Genomic DNA, 17,628 nt, shown 5'->3' with positions numbered 1-17,628 from the left:
ACAGCTTTAATTGAGTGATGAAATCAGAGAAGAAAAAGTTGAGGTATAGAGGAAAGGAAATAGAGATACCAAGTATAACCCAATTTTCTTTTTGAGCAATTGGGGTTAAGTGACTTGCCCAGGGTCACACAGCTAATAAGTGTCTGAGACCAGATTTGAACTCAGATCCTATGGACTCCAGGGCTGGAGCTCTATGCACGTAGCTTCCCCATAGGCTCTCTTCTTAAGGAGTTTAGCCTCAAAAGGGAGGGAAGGTAGAATGATAGGTATCGGGAATGTTATTTTTCATGAGGTTATTTTGAGTATATGGGAGATATGTGCATGTTTGCAGGCTATAAGGAAGTAACATTGAAGATTCTGGAGTGAGTGGATGATAAGAAGAAATAATCTGCTGGAGAAGAGAGTGGAACCACTCATGCATGCAGAAGAAGAGTTAGTTTTGGCAAGGAGAAGGGCCACCTCTTCATTTGAGATGGCAGCAGAAGACATCTCAGAGATTTGAAATGAAAAGGGGGGGATAAAGGGGGTTCTTAGAGAATGGCCTCAATTTTTTTCAATAAAATAGGAGGCCAGATTCTGCCATGATAGGCTTGAGGAGAAATGAAAATGTTCTGAGAAGGTGCTGTGGTGAGCCGGATAGAGATTTGACTAGGGAGATTTAAAAGGCAGCGAGTGCCCAGTTGAGATTATGAAACACATTTGTTTCGGACCCAGTTAGCACGGTTTCTCCATTCTCTCTAGCTTCCTTCAGCAGCATGTGAGTAGGAATGAAGGCAACAGACGGTGGGAGTCCTCCAGGGCTGAGGTTTAGTAGGGCAAGATCATCAACAAGATAAGGGGGCAGGAGATTAGAGAGAGGACAGTGCAGAACTGAACACTGGTTCACTAAGGAGTCAAGATAGGAAAGGAAGGATGTTTCAACAATCCAGCTAGCAGCTGCAGTGGGGGTGTAAAACCAACAACAACCAGCACACAGAACACTGCAAGCCCAAGTCCTTTTGATCCACTTTACTAAGGAAAGCAACGTTAAGGGGTTAACAATCCTACTTTAATTCACCATACAAATACCATTCACTTAGTTCAGGGAAAAAAGCCAGCACCCTGAACTTCAGAGCAAATACAAACTACAAACATCAACAGACAGACCTTGTCTGATTCAAATCCCAATACATAGTTACCAAAGTTTAACAAAGTCCCAACATCTGGTTTACAAGCTGCAGGTCCCTTAGCTACAGCTTCTAGGAGTTTCCACATCAGCAGCCACCGTGAATGAGAGCCCTGAGCAAATAGCTCTGTCTTCCCTTTTTATGCAGTTTCAGATGTCATCAAATGTCATCTGAGCGACCAGAACTTAGGCTTGTTCGATTGGCTCTGGTGTTAGCACCTCCCTTCACTGGCCCCACCTGGAGCCCCATCCTAGTTACCAATTCACACCCACATAAGCTTAGCACCTAATAGGGGGTTGGGTCTGGGGCTTAGCACCTAGTAAGACTCAATGAAAGACAGTGAATTAATCAAAGGAAACAAAGGTCAAACTCTTCAAGGATCCTGAAGACAAAGGAGAGTGTAGCAATGCTGCTTGAAATATCAGGGCTAAAATGGAGTGGGGTAATTTTGACCTGTGTTACCTCTTTTACTCCAGTTTAAAATTTATTTTTGGAGGCAATTGAGGTTGTGACTTCCTCAGGATCACACAGCTAGGAAGTGTCTGATGCTGGATTTGAACTCAGGTCGTCTTGACTCCAGGGTTGGTGCTGTATCCACTGAACCACCTAGTTGCAACTTAATTTGTTTTTTATTTATTTTTTGTTCTCAGTGAGTGTTCTAGAACGTATCTGGCAAAAAAAAAAAAATCCCAGATGACTCTTTTAGTCACTAGAGGAATGTCTTAAGACAAAGTCAGAAGAAACTCTAGAGTGATCCCAGGGTGCCCTCTCTCCTTCCCTTGGAAGCAGCCAAACCAAAAATCAGAGGATCTTTTATTTTATCCTGGAGACAAGAGAGAGTCATAGAATTTGTTGACTAGGGGAGTGATGACGGTCAAACCTGCACCTTAGGAAGATGAATATGCTACCCATCTCCTGACCAAGAGCTGATGGACTCAATTGAAGACTCAGACATGAAATTTTTTGGACACAATCAGCGCATCCCTTCATGGCTCTGGGTGTACCCCTGAAGAAGAGTTGGGTGGCGTCTTTTCTAGTGCTATAGCTCATGAGCCCCCACTGGTGTGCATAAGATTCTGAGTTCCTTGAGCGTAGGAACTGGGTTTTTTTTTGCCTCTTTTTGTATCTCCAGCTTTATACAGTGTCTGACACATAGTACGGGCCCTACTAAATGTTAACTGATTGATCTAGCTCCCTCTAATACATACATAACAGGGTCATCAGCTCAGAATCAATTAAGTTAGCCAGATTTAAGCAATTCTAAAAAGGAATATTTACTAAGAGGGTACAGTAAGACCAGTAGGTACAAAATATCCTCCCACAGAGCTCAAGTGGGCTCGAGCTTAGGGAGCAAATGTGACAAACAGGTAACTCACAGCTCTTGGTTGCTGGAAGTCTTTTTTTTTTTTCACATTTGTGAGCTGCTCAGGAGATTTCTCCCTGGCACAGGGTAGCTTCTCTGCTGTGTTCCTTGTGGAGCCATAAATCATGCCCTTGGGTCCCAAATACAGACACTGCTGCCAGCTTGTTCGAGGATGCCACAAAGGCATTGCTTGGAAGATGGGAAGTCCAACCTTCTTCAGATGCTTTGAAGTTCACATTGTCTTCTTCCAGCCCTCCATCCTAGATGAAGGGATGGGGGTGGGGTAGGGCAGGAGATTCCCTCAGCCTCTCAGGGTTGCCAATTTCTGGGATTGATTCCAGAGCTCAACTCCATTGATATTTTGCAGACGATGAAATTTCCTCAGCCTTCCTGGACATGATTCTACTGCAACATCATTCCCCTTCTGAGGATTTTTCCCACTTAAAGTCTAAAGCCTATGATTGACTGATGGATTGAAACTAAAACCTAGGAATAAGATTGATTGATTTCACCTGGTTAAGGTATCTGGTCATGTTATCATTTAAAATGAGGGAGGTTAAATTCCATGACCTCAAAGATCTCCTTCCAGCTCTAAATCTATGATCCTATGGAAGAAACTGTGAGTAAAGGGCTTTTGGGGCAGCTGGGTGGACAGAGGTCCAGGCCTGGAGTGGGGAAGGCCTGAGTTCAAATATGGCCTCAGACACTTACTAGCTGTGTGACCCTGGGTAAGTCACTTTACCTGTTTGCCTCAGTTTCCTCATTTGTAAAATGAGAAGGCAATGGCAAACCACTCCAGTATCCCTGCCAAGAAAACCCCAAATAGGGTCATGAAGGAACAACAATAAGCTAGCAGGGACATTGGAAGTTGTTGCAACAACCTTTTTGTACACGAGTCCTTTCCCTCTGTCTTCCTCGTTGTCGTGTTTGTCCTTCATTCTCAAAGAGGACCATGACATCAGGGAGATGATGACGTGACTTGCAGTTGACTTTGATTTGAGTGAGGGAGGGCTATGCAAGGTCACCAGCCTCACTTTCTCCTCCAGAGCCATCTGGGTCCAGTGGCCCGACATTCATCACTATGTCTAGAGATGGTTCTGGATGCATTGGGAGACCCTGGCCCTTTCAGGTTAAGGTGTTAAGACCTTGGGCTGTCTTCCCAAGCAACTCAAGAAACTTTTGATTTTGTCTTTGTATCCCCAGCCCTCAGGACAGTGTCTGCCATACAGTAAGCACTTAATAAGTGCTGGGGGTATATATTCTTAGTAGTGGTATCTCGGGATACCATCTCAAAGGGCATGCTGGTGTCTTTTCTAGAGCACTGGACTTGGAGTCAACAAGACCAGGCCTCAGATACCAGTTGTGTGACCCTAGACAAGGTGCTCTTCGTTCCTCAGTTGCTGCATCTGTAAAATACGAAGAGGTTGGACTCAGCAGGGGATAGGGGTCCTCTCAGGTCTAAATCTATTATCCTATGGCTTTGGGGACTGAGCGAGTAAGCTGAGTCATGAATGAAACCAGGGCTCTCAAGTAACTGGGGTGACCACTAAGGGCACTGCAGGCATGGCAGGCCACCAGTGCAAAGGCACAGAGGCCAGAGATGCGTGTGTGGAACAGAGCTAAGGAAGCCAGCGTGGCTCTGCCGAGTTGTAGTGGGAAGGGAGCAAAAATGGGTAAGAAAGCCATAAAACTGGGAAGGGGTCCCATGGTGGAGATAAGCGAAGGGGGAGGGAAGAGGCGAGGGGCCTGTACAGGTCACGTGGTACGGGCGAACACATGCTTGCCGGCGCGGGGGAGGGGTGTGACTCTGCGCAGGCGCGGAAGCTGGCGGCTGCGCATAAGTCGCCGCAGCGAGCGCGCGGCTGGGGGAGGGGTCCAAGGAGGTTGGCGGTTGGCGGGTAGGTAGCGAGCCGGCGCGCGGGGAAGGAGCTGGCCGGTTAGACGGCTTCAGGAGAAGGAGAGAGGCGGCGTGAGGAGTGGAGCCCGGCGGCACCATGGTGGAGAAGGAGGAGGTGGGCACCATCAGCGAGGAGGAGGCGGCTCAATACGACCGGCAGATCCGCTTGTGGGGGCTGGAGGCACAGAAGCGGTGAGGGGCGGCCGGCGGCGGGCGGAGGGGGAGGGCCCCCGGAAGAAGGAGGACCTGGTCGGAGGCGGAGCCTAGCTCGAGGGGCGGGGCCGGGGTGGGTGCCCTTATGCTTCTCGTGTGGCTGTCTTCCTCCCACGTGACCTCTCCCCCTAGTGTGTAACCTCCTCGAGGGCAGGCACTGGCCTGGCCTCCCTTTGTCTTTATGCCCTGAGCGCCAGGTCTGGGGTGTGCTTGTGGTTCCGGGGATTGAGATCGCGGGGGATTCGAGGGAGGGAGGGGTATTGGAGGGGCATAGTCTAAGGGATGAGGCAGCCTTGTGCGCCATGTGAACGAGCCCGGGAGATCTGGGTTCAAGTTCTCGTTGCAGAACCCTGAGCCTTAAGTTTATCCCTCTGGGTAGCAAGTTTTGAGGAAAAGGGAGGGGGGGGAGGGGCGCCTTTCTCCTTACGGTAACTGTTATCATTGAAATCCCGCTGAAGCCCCATCCCGAATTCCCGGGATGGGAGCTTTTGCTGGTTGGAGAAGTAGGTAATTCACTGAACATCGAGGAAGTGTAGGTTGCACAGTGGATGGAGTGCCCGGCTTGGAGTCAGGAAGCCCTTCCAGTCCGGCCTCAGACACTTAGTTGTTGCTGTGTGACCCTGGGCAAGTCACTTCACTGGGTTTGCCTTGGTTTCCTCAGTTGTAAAATGAGCCGTTCTGCTGTATCTGCCAAGAAAGTGCCGAATGGGGTCCACAGCACAGAGCCAGCACCGCCCCAGGCATTAGGAATACAAATGAGAAAATGATAGCTCCTGCCCTCTGGGAGCTTACTGTGTGGGGGAGGGTGGGGAAAAACAATACACGAAAGGGGGCGGAATCTTGTTGTATGGAGTCCCGAGGGGTCCAACCGAGCAAAGCTGCAGACCAGAAATGGAGTTTTGTAGAAAGTCCGGATCCCACGCCCTTTAAAGAGAGGCCGCACCCTGCAGACCTCCAAACGGAGAAGAGGCACCTGACTGAGATGTGAAGGCTCGAGGTCCCCAGGCAGACCCAATCTGGGCTCACTCTGGATGGGGCCAACTGAGCTTGGATGGAGTTTTATTAAAACAAAGGGGATGCCTGGAAGAGAAGAGAGAGTAGGGAGGAGTTTGTAGGTTGATCTGTAACCAGGAGGTAGATTTTTGGGTAGAAGAGAAGGGCCTCACAATAATAACTCGCTGTATGTTGGGTGTTTGGTTGTTTTTACTGGACCTGTGATTGCCTTTTCATTTGCATAGTGTGTGAAGCAGATAGCATATTATTATTATTCTCGTTATTTGATGAGAAACCGAAGGCCCAGTTTTGCCCAAGTTCATGAAGGAAACTATTCAGTGGCAAAGTGAGGACTAGAAACCAGGTCTCCAGGTTCCTATTCTAGGCATATAAAGTTCCTTGATAGACTCTTTAAAGAGAACCTATTATGTGCAATACATTGTGATAGGCATTGATCATAGGGAAAGGGCTTAGTGACTTCAGGAGATTGAGCTACCTGCAGGGCCACTAGAGAAGCCCTGTGGCATTTGTCATGGTAGGGCAAAGAGGAGAGATGAGAACAGGAAAAACTGCTGGAGAAAGTAGGTAGAGTAATGAGGCCCAGCTATGGTTGTAGAAAGAAAAATGGATAGAAAGCATAATTTCCCACAAAGGCTAACTTTCTATGACTTCTTACCCTCTCTTACACCTCCCCCCCCCCAATAGCCAGTCGTTTACCCAGTCCTATAGATTCTAACTTAACCTCTCTCAGATACACTTCCTCCTCTGACACTGCAGCCCCCCTGGTAATGGCCCTAACCTCCTCCTCACACTAGGACTATTACTACAGCTTTCTGGTTGGCCTTAAGCCTCTCCTCACTCCAGTCCCTCATCCACTTAATCATCCCCCTATTCAGCGAGCTCCACTTGCTCCCTTTTTTTTATTTTTTATTTTTATTTAGTATATTTAGTTTTCAGCATTGATTTTCACAAGAGTTTGAATTGCAAATTTTCTCCCCATTTCTACCCTCCCGCCCACTCCTAGATGCCTATATTCTGGTTGCACCATTCCCCAGTCAGCCCTCCCATCTGTCACCCACTCCCCTCCCATCCCCCTTTCCCTTCTTCTCTTGTAGGGCAAGATAAATTTCTATGCCCCATTTCTTGTGTATCTTATTTCCTAGTTGCATGCAAAAACTTTTTTCTTTGTTGTTGTTTTTGAACGTTTGTTTTTAAAACTTTGAGTTCCAAATTCTCTCCCCTCTTCCCTCCCCGCCCACCCAAGCAATTCAACATAGGCCACATGCGTATCATTATGTAAAACCCTTCCACTATACTCATATTGTGAAAGATTAACTATATTTTGCTCCTTCCTATCCTATCCCCCTTTATTGAATTTTCTCCCTTGACCCTGTCCCTTTTCGAAAGTGTTTGTTTTTGATTACTTCCTCCCCCCATCTGCCCTCCCTTCTGTCGTCCCCCCTTTCTTATCTTCTTCCTCCTTCTTTCCTGTGGGGTAAGATACCCAATTGAGTGTGTATGGTATTCCCTCCTCAGGTCAAATCTGATGAGAGCAAGATTTACTCATTCCCCCTCACCTGCCCCCTCTTCCCTTCCTAGAGAACCACTTTTTCTTGCCACTTTTATGTGAGATAATTTACCCCATTCTGTCTCTCCCTTTCTCCCTCTCTCAATATATTCCTCTCTTATCCCTTAATTTGATTTTATTTTTTCCGATATCATCCCTTCATATTCAACTCACCCTGTGCCCTCTGTGTGTGTGTGTGTGTATATATATACATGCATACTTATATGTATACACATATCTACATATATACAGACATAGACACACATATCTTATGTATATGTATACACATATATATATATGCATATTCTTTTCAGCTACTATGATATTGAGGTCTCATGAATCATACACATCATCTTTCCATGTAGGAATGTAAACAAAACAGTTCAACTTTAGTAAGTCCCTTATGATTTCTCTTTCTTGTTTACCTTTTCATGCTTCCCTTGATTCTTGTGTTTGAAAGTCAAATTTTCTATTCAGCTCTGGTACTTGCTCCCTTTTGCCTCCAGGAGTAAATGTAAAATCCAGTTTGGCTTTTAAAGCCCTTCATAATGTAGCCCTTTTCTACCTTTCTGTCTTCTTATATATTCCTCCCTTCCATGTACCCTACAGTCCAGTCACTGGCTAGTCCTCCCACAAGACAGTCCAGCTCCCAGTTGTGTACATGTTCACTGGATATCCCCTGTTCTGGAATGTTCTCTCTCTGCCTTCTGGCTTCATTCAGGTCTCAGCTAAAATCTTACCTTCTGCAGGAAGCTTTTCCTTGTTCTCTCCAACGTTAGTGTCTTTCCTTTGAATTCCTCTCCAACTTAGCATTTATATGTTTGTATGTGTGTGTATATTCACATATACATGGATATTTGCATATTGTCTCTTCCTATTATTAGATTGTGAGCTTCTTGAAGCCAGGAACTGTTTTTACCCTTCTTTGTATACTTGTGCCTGGCCTATTAACAGGTGCTTAATAAATGCTTGTTGACTTGACTTTCCCAGAAGCATTCAGCATAGGAGTTCAGAGGATTGAAGGGGGGGGAGGTTGGGTGTTTGAAGGGACATCAAAGGGTGTATTAAATTCTTATTGGGGACAGGTACTGTGAACCAGGTGCTCATATCCTTGAGAAAAGAGGGTGAATGACCAGGGGACAGTAGATAATTATAGTGATGACCTGGGTGGGGTCACAGAATCCGATTTACAGTTAGAAGGGTCTTTAGAGGCCATCCACTACAACCCTCTTCTGAGACTCATAAGGCTCAGGTGACTTGGCCTGTGGTTCCATAGATAAGAAGAGCCAGAGCACCAAGGTCTTTGACTCTAAACCCAGCACTCTTTATCCAGTGCTGTGCTGTCTTATAGGAAAGTGTAGAATGAACCTCAAAGGAGAAGAGACCATGGAGTACTGGTTCCAGAAGAAGAGTCTTGAGGCTGTAGTGAGGAATAATTAAGGACTTTGCCTGCTTCTCTTTTCTGGCCTCATGGGATGTGAGAAAAGGCATATCCTGAGCTGGAGACATTGGCCAAGGATTCAGTGTCTTATCAAGGAACCAGATTTCTGTCAGTGCAACAGTTTGGAAGGAAATGGAAGGGAAAGGGCTAAGATGATGGAAAGATTGCTAGAGGTCTTTGGCTTTGTAAAATCCGTAATAACTAGGTTTTTTTCCCAGCCATTCTGGAAAGCAATTTGCAATTGTGTTAAAAAGGTTAGATGTCTATACGATTTTTTAAAAATTAAATTGCTTATTTTTCAGTCAGTAAAAATCTGCCTTCTCTCCCCACCCCACCTGCCCCTTATTTAGAAAGAAAGAAAAACAAAGCATCTGTACAACCATGTATAGTCATAACAAATAGTATGGTCAAAACAAATTCCCCCACTGGATGTGTCCAAAAAAAAATGTCTTTCATTCTGTAGTCTGAATCCATCCACCTCCTTCAGGAGGTGGACACCATATTTCATCATGGTAAGAGTTCTAAAGCCTGTCAAAGTTATTTGTCTTAACAATAATATTGTTGTATACATTGTCCTTCTGGTTCTGCTTACTTAACTCTGCATTGGATAGCCATGCCACTTGACCTCAAGAGCCCACTGCTAGGTACGTCCCTGAAGGTCAAAGGTAGAAAAATCCCATGTATCAGAATATTCATAACAGCACTTCATGTGGTAGCAAGGAATTGGGAACAAAGTGAGAGCTTATCAGTTGGAGACTGGCTAATGGAAATGTGGGCCCTGAATATAATAGACTAGTCCTTCATCTTGAGGAACAATGATTGTAAACAGTTCAGAGAACCGGGGACAGATTGGGTATGAACAGAAACATAGCAAAGACAGCAGAATCAGAAAATGTGAGATATTATTCTGATAACTTTGGATTTTTTTTCATCATTTTTATTTGCAAATATATTCTGCTGCTTTGTAAGAAAGAATACAAAAAAAAAACCCAAAGAGGGGAAAAGCAGAGAGACCAAACTGACGTATTAACAATATAACATTATAGGCAGTGTTTTCTTTCTTCCTTCCTTTCTTTCGTCTTTTGGAGGTAGGTTGGTTCAAATTTTATTACCCTCATTTTAATTCATTTTTTTCCTTTTTTGTTTAGGGTCACAAAGAATCGTACATGACTAAAACTACTGAACAATTTGTTTTTTAATGGGCTCTTAAGTGAATTTTTCTACTTTTTCCATTTGTCCAGGTCTGTTTTTTTAAGGTGCTGTGCCTTCTTTACCAAGCTTTTGTCTTATTTTTTCATGATTTTCTTGCATCACTCTCATGTCTTTTCCCAATTTTTCCTCTACCTCTCTTACTTGATTTTAAAATCTTTTTTGAGCTCTTCCAAGGAATTCTTTTTAGGCATGAGACCAAATCATATTTTTCTTTGAGGCTTTGCATGTAGCTGTTTTGACATTGTTCTCTTCTGCGTTTGTGTCTTGATCTTTCCTGTTACCATAGTAACTTTCTATGATCAGGTTCTTTTTTTGTTGTTTGCTCATTTTTTTTACATCCTTCTTCTTGACTTTTAATTTTATATTAAAGTTGGGCTCTGCTCCTGAGGTGGAGGGGGCATTTTCCCAGTGTTTTTTGTGTTGCTGTTTTCAGAGCTAATTATGGGGGTCTCCAAGGTGATATGATCTAAGGAGAGGTGTGGTCATTGCTTTCCTGGTCTGTGCTGTGGTTTAGTGGTCTCCTGCAGGGTGAGAAGGTGAAGCAGAGCACAAGTACTCGTTTCTAACCTGGAACTGTTGCCCAGAACTATATATGGGCAATGTAACAGAGTCCTGCACCCAGTGCCAGCAAAGGGTCCCCCATAATTTTCTTCTGACCAATCTACCATTGGTAGATGGAAAGCTCTGGAAGCTGCCATCAAATCAGTCATCTCCCAGCAATGACCTCTGCTCCACTCTCACCTTAGTGACAGACTTTTCCTGCTCACCTTCCAAGTTTTCTTGGGCTGGAAAATTGTTTTACACTGACTTTTTGTTGGCTCTTCCGCTTCAGAATTCATTTTGAGGTGTTATTTTAACGTTGCTTGGAGGAGAATTTGGGAGAGTTTAGGCGAATCCCTGCCTTTATTCCACCATCTTAGCTTTGCCCCAGACCTTTACACACAGGAGAGAGGTACATTTTTCATCTCTTCTAACACATAATTAGCTTGTTTTTGTTTTGTTTTTCATATTTACGTTGTGATTATACTGTTTTACTGGTTCTGCTTAATCAGTTAATCTAAGTCTTCCTGTGCTTTCTCGATTTCTTCATATTTGTTGTTCCTTGCCAGATAGTAATATTCCATTCCATTCATGCACCACAATACATCTTGTCATTCTCTAATCAGTGGGCATCTTGACAGCTTTGGTACTTACAAGTGCCTAGTCTGGCTCCTGGGAAGGGTTGGGAAATGGACTCCCTGCCTTGTCTGCAGAGGGGGTGCTGTTGGCAGAGGATGCCGTATATGTGGGCAGATACCATTGATGGGCTGCTTGCTTTTGCTAAGCTGTTTTTTTCTCTTTTAAAAAAAGTTTACAAGATGGCAGAGGGATGCATTCATAAGTGAAGTGGTGTAAAAAATGAAAAGGTTAATCAGGAGGAAAATTTAAAAATTCAATAGTTTTGGAGTCAGAAGACCTGAGTACCAGTTTGGCTGCACTTAACCTCTCACTGCCTCAGTTTCCTCATTTGTAAAATGGGAATGATGATATTAATAGCACCTACCTCCCAGGGTGGTTGTGAAAGATCTAAGTTCACATAGGTAAAGAATTCTGCAGCTTTTAAAGGGCTTTTTAAATGCTGCTGCTCTATAAAGGAGCTGTGGATTGCTGGCTGCTTTTGTTTTTCATTTCTGCACTGCCAGGGAATGTGGCAGAGAGGTGTGCCTTGTTTTCTCTAAATGTAGCTGTTAAGAAAAGTAAGTTATTGGTGATTCTACCTACTCCCACCTGACTCATCATTCTGGAGATCATCTCCTAGGGTAGAAGGGTGAAGGAGCTATTTCTGATGGCCTAAATTAAAATGCAGAATGGATTTCACAGTAGAAACAGCATCCCAAGTGACATTCTAGTACTGGTGAAATAGGATCTCTGTTCTTCAGGGACACTTAGGCCTAAGGGCTTGGATGGCCTGGAAGGCTGAAGTCTGTGTTACTCTTGAGTAGATTGGTTTTTAAAAGTCTTAACATTCATTGTTTTGTTTTGAGTTCCAAATTGTCTCCTTCCCTCACTCCCCTCCCCTTTGAGAAGGTTAATACCTATTATACATGTAAAGTTGTGCAAAACATAATTCCTTATTAGCTATGTTGCAAAAAAAGGCAAGAAAAATAAAGAAGGTGAACAAAAATATGCCTCAATCTGCTTTGAGTAGAGTGTTTTCTATGGGGAAATGTGACCCAGCCACCCACTAGCAGCTTGCATTGAACCTTCTTCAAAAAGGTAGCTCATTCTTGAGCCAAGGCCTAGTCAAGATTATTCGAAGATAAGATCTGTAGACTCACTCCAAAGGAGGAATTGTAGCAGGAAAAGCACCGTGTTCAGAGGGGGAGGCCAAGGTTAGAAGACCAGGAACAGGTCCCTTAACCTTTCTGAGCCTCCATTTCCTTATCTCTAAAATGGGAAGAGCAGCCTTTGCAGCACCTGATCACTGTGTTGGTTTGCAAAAAGCTCTCATTTTATCATTTCTCCCCTGGCTGCACTACTTGACCCCAGGAAGCTCCTAATTGGGATAATCTCATCTGCCTGTAAGATCCCATCAGCCTTTGCTTATAGCCATCTCATCACTGCCCTCCCTGATTGGAGGGTAGGACCGTGAATGCCAGTTCTCCATTGAGAGAGCTGGACTCAGGCATCCCCTCCCCCATCTGACTGCACTCCTCCATGCCCCAGGGTCTGGTAACTCCCCTTACCCATGCCTTCAGTTTCCTTTTGTGGATTGTCTTCTCCCATTAGATTGGAAGCTCTTTGAGGGCAAGGGCTGCCCTTCTGTTTTCATATTTGTAGCTCTAGCACAGTCCTGGGCACTAGTAGGTGCTTAATGAATGTTTATTGACTCATCACTCAATGGAAACCTCTCTCCAAAGTCACTAACAATCTCTTAATTGCCAACCTTGATGACTTTTTCTCAGTTGTTCACCTTCTTGGCCTCTCTGAAGGCTTTGACGCTACTGATTGCTCTCTGTCTAGGTACTGTGTCCTTTCTGAATTTTGGTGACACTGCTCTGCCTTTATACTCTTCTTACCCATCTGGCTGGACTGTTAGGAGGCTCGTCCATGTCGTGCTCCCTAACTGTAGTCACCCTCCATGGCTCAGCCATACACTCCCTTTTTCACTCAATTCCTTTTCCTTTGATCTCCCAGGTTTGTCATCTCTATGATGAAGACTCCCAGATCCAGCTTTCTAGTCCCAGGTTCCTTCTTTCTGTGATCCAGTAGCACCGGTTGCCCAGTGCACAATTTGAACTGGATGTCCCTTCTGTAGTCATCCCAACTTCAGTGTGTCCAAAACAATTCTCTCTTCTCCCTTCTCCTCCTCCCCTTCTCTTTATTATTTTCTGAACTTCCCCATTTTCCCCAGTTACCTGCTTTCCTTCTAATCTTGGCTGCATTGGTTTGTTTGTGCAAAAGCTTCTAAATTTAATGTAATCAAAATTATCCATTTTACAACCTGTAATGCTCTCTATCTCTTATTTGGTCATAAATTCTCCCCTTATCCATAGATCTGACAGGTAAAATTTTCTGTGCTCTTCTAATTTGTTTGTGCTATCACCTTTTATGTCTAAATAATGGACCCATTTTGAGCTTATCTTGCTATACAATGTGAGATGTCTATACCTAGTTTCTGCCAAACTGCTTTCCAGTTTTCCCAGAAATTTCTTCAGATAGTGAGTTCTTGTCCCCAAAACTTATATCTCTGGGTTTATCAAACACTAGATTACTGTGTTCATTTACTGCTGCATATTACATACCTAATGTATTCCACTGATCCACCGCTTATTTCTCACCCAGTATCAGATTGTTTTGATGGTTACCGCTTTGTAATACAGTTTAAGATCTGGTACAACTGAGCCCCATTCCTTTACATCACATTCATCTGTGGCCCCTCATGCTCCCTCACCCATGTATCTAATCAGTTGCAAAATCTTATTGGTTCTGATTCAGTTGCTGTTATCTCTGACATCCTGTCCTCTTCTCTACTCACATGGCTTCCATTCCAGTTCAGGCCCTCCTTGTCTCTGTTTGTGACTATTTATAATCACCTAAACGGTCTTCCTGCTTTTAAGTGTTTCACCCTCCAGTCATCTTCCTCATAGTTGCCAGAGTATTTTGTTAACATACCTTTCTGGCCATGTCACTTCCCTGCTCAAAACACTCCAGTGGCTTCCTATTCTTGGATCAGGTGCAGACTGTTCTTTATAACTTGTCTCCAGCCTGTCTTTCCAGCGTCTCCCTCTCATGAACTCAGTGGTCCAGCCAGATGGGTCTTCTTGCTGTTCCTCACACACAATGGCATTATTCGACTAGAACTGAGTGCCTGAGTGGAAATGATGAGGACTTTGGGGGGTAGTGACTGTCCTCTCCTATAGTTTGTTATAGATAATAAGGAGGGGAAGTCCAGGAGGAGTCTGATATGTATCCTAGATTTTGGAAAGCAACTTTATAGGGATTCAGAGGAAGGGCAAGTAGAGTCCTGTTTTTTAGATGAGGGTTGGCTCCAAGGGATAGCTTTCCAACTTTGAGATCATTGTGTTTGTGTGGAGGAGCAGTGTAAGCTTTAGGTGAAAGCAGACGACAGAGGGCATTGAGTTAGACTTTGGGTTGTAGTGGGGGAGACACAGAGGGACATGCACACAGAGTTGGAGGCTCTTTTGGGTATTTCAGTGATATGATCAGAGAGGTCTTTGGGGGCAATAAATCTGGAAGTGGTGTCTAGCATGCATTGGCTGCTGCCTAGTCTCAAGGCTGTGTGGGCTAGAGGCCAGTGCCCGAGATTCTGCATTAAGTCTCAGCTCTGTCACTTTGGCAACTTTCTTACCGCCTCTTGCCCTTGTTTTCTTTGTTTTTTAATTTTCTCAAAATGTTTTATTGATGCTCTTTTCCTTCTCACTGTTCCCGATGATCCTCCTCTCCCAAAGGTTAGGCAAAACATCAACATTCTGACCCTTTTGGACCCAGTATGCTTCATTCTGTACCTGTGGTCTATCACCCCTTCTATGGTCATAATTGGTTACTGTATTGAGCTGAGTTCTAAAGACTTTCACTATTTTCTTGGAAATGGTTCTTCAAATTATTTTGGGTTCATAGATACCTCCCTAAGTTTCTCTGAATTTTTCATTTTCATTATTTCTTATGATACTTAAATATATTGTTTTAGTCAGCCAAAATATGCCTTATTACCCTCTCACTCCCCGTTAAGAACATAAGAAAAACAAAACCCATCACGCATATCAATCAATCAAAACATTTATGTGTTTATGTGCCAGGCACTGTGTTAAGCAGTGGGGGTACAAAAAGTGACAAGACAGTCTTTTCCCTAAAGGAGCTTACCATCTAATAGGGGAGACAACATGGAAACAAATATGTGTACAGGATAATTAAGAAATAGTTAATAGAGAGAAGACATTAGAATTAAGAGGGGTTGGGGAAGACTTCCTGTAAAAGATGGTATTTTAGTTGGGACTTGAAGAAAGCTGGGGGGGGGCGGGGGTCAGTAGTCAGAGCAGAGAAGGGAGAGAGCTCCATTCAGGGAGCAGCCAGAGTGAATGCCTGGAACTGAAAGTTGGAGGGTCTTGTTCGTGCAACAGTCAGGAAGCCAGTGTCACTAGATCAAAGAAGACATGACTGGGAATTAAGGTGTGAGGGTGGTGGGAAGGTAGGAGGGAGCCAGGTGATGAAGGGCTTTGAATGCCAAGTAGAACATTTTGTATTTGCTCCTGAAGGCACTAGGGAGCCCCTGGAGTAGGGGGTGATATGATCAGACAGACCTGTGCTTTAGGACAATCCCTTTGGTGGCTGAATGAGGGGGCATTGGAGGGGGAAGAGACCCAGCAGCTACTGGAGTGATCCAGGGGGGAGGGGATGAGGGCCTGCACCAGGGTGGGGGCTGTATCAGGGGCAGAAGGGGGAGTGTTTAAGAGATGCTGCAGAGGTGATGGCAGCTGGCTTAGATACACCTGCTGGTGAGTGATAGTGAGGAGCCCAGGATCACTTCTAGGTTGGAAGCCTGAGGGACTGGCAGAATGGTGCTGCCTTCTACAGTTATAAGGAAGGTTTAGGGGGAAAGAGAAGGAGTCCTGTTTTGGACGTGCCGAGTTTGAGATGTCTTATAGGCAGCTGGGAGTGTAAGATAGGAGGTCAGCAGAGAGGTTTGAAAATCATGCATAGTCAGTCAAAACAGATATCCATATTGGCAGTGTCTTCAAAATATTTGTCTCATTCATCTCTATCAGGAGGTAGGTAACATGTTTCATCGTTAGTCTGTGGATTCCTGGTTAGTTATTACTCTGAGAGTTCAACACATGGTGTTCCATCTCAGCCACATACTCCAACTTGTTCATCAGCTCTTAATAGGCATCCCCTCAGATTCCCATTCTTTGCTGCCTCAGAAAGAACTATAGATATTTTTGTGCATCCTTAGAATTTGTTTTGCTTAGGACTAATCCCTCCCTTAATACATTCTCCCTCTAATCCCTACCCCCCATTTCACTGTTGACTGAAATGTATTTCTGTGCCCAACTCTATGTGTGTTTATGTGTGTGCACGTGTGTACATTCTTTTAGCACTTAAGATGAAAGTGAGGTGCAAGTGTCCTAACCCCTCCTCCTTGATTTTATAGATATCTCCTTGTGCACACTGTAGGATAATTTTCCCTAACTTTCCTTTCTCTCCTTGTATACCTCTCCCTCTCTTTCCATTTTTCTCTTAAGATCATCAACATGTAACAAAATGACTCCTGGGCCTTGTCTAATTGGACTCTATGAACCCTAGTGAAGAGAGGGATCAGCAGGCACACATCACTTCCCTATGTTAAAGTATTAGCAGTCTTTCCTTGTTTAATCAATTATATTATTCATTCATGTTGACCTTAAATTTTATGTTTGTCTTTACTCCTTTGTTGGAACAGGAGTTCAAAGTTCTCTGTAGCTCTGATCTTTTCATCAGGAATGCTTGAAGTCTTCTATTTCATTAAAGGTCCATTTCCCCCCTGTAGTATTATAATCAGTTTGTAAGTTAATTCTTGGCTATAGGTCCACATCCTTTGTTTTCCAGGATATTATAGTCCAAATTTTCTGCTCCTTTAGAGTAGTAGTTGCTAAATTGTGTTTGATCCTGGTAGGAGCTCCCTGGTACTTGAATTCATTCTTTCTGGCTTCTTGCAGTATTTTGTCTTTGACTTGGAGGCTGTGATGTTCTTGGGAGTTCTCATTTTGAGATTTCTTTTGAGAGGTGACTAGTGAATTCTTTCTGTTTCCATTTTGCCCTTTGGTTCTAAGAGAATTTAAGAATTTTCTTTTACAATTTCTTGAAATAGGATGTTTAGGCTTCTTTTTTTGGTCTTGGCATTCTGTTGTGAGATACTTTACGTTTTCTTTTTTTTCCTTTCTTTTTTTTTCAGCCTTCTGACTTTGTTTTACTATTTCTTGTTGCCTCATTGAGTCATTGGCTTCTATTTGGTCCATTCTAATTTTCAGAGAATTTATTGCTTGGGTAGACTTTTTACGTCTTGTGCCACGCTGTCAATTGCCTTTCCAGTTCTTTCTCCCGTAGCTCTCATTTCTTTTCTGATTTTTTTCCTCAAGAATTCTCATTACATTTTCTTTCTTAAACTCTTGCTTCATCTCTTCTAGGTATTTTAGCTGAGTTTGTACCCAAGCTGTGTTTTCTCTGAAATAGTACTTGTGGCTATTTTGGAGTCATTTTCTTTTGTGTTTGCGTCTTGAACATCCCAATCACCATAAT

General features: G+C 43.9%; 1 protein-coding gene across 2 annotated transcripts in view; it reads left to right on the top strand.

Annotated features, from left to right (window-relative positions):
• The first annotated feature begins 4,332 nt into the window (after positions 1–4,332).
• The window catches only part of SAE1 (SUMO1 activating enzyme subunit 1), a 62,947-nt gene continuing 49,651 nt past the window's right edge, over positions 4,333–17,628 (top strand). The window contains exon 1 of one of the 2 annotated variants that reach the window (XM_036744754.1): positions 4,333–4,618. In XM_036744754.1, the coding sequence (XP_036600649.1) occupies positions 4,524–4,618 (95 nt within the window). In that variant the 5' untranslated portion in view covers positions 4,333–4,523. The remainder of the gene's footprint in view (positions 4,619–17,628) is intronic. The other variant, XM_036744755.1, reaches the window with a different exon arrangement.

This window comes from Trichosurus vulpecula, chromosome 2 (genome assembly GCF_011100635.1).
Source record: "Trichosurus vulpecula isolate mTriVul1 chromosome 2, mTriVul1.pri, whole genome shotgun sequence".
Classification (NCBI taxonomy): Eukaryota; Metazoa; Chordata; class Mammalia; order Diprotodontia; family Phalangeridae; genus Trichosurus; species Trichosurus vulpecula.
This window is presented reverse-complemented; position numbering and strand designations above follow the sequence as displayed.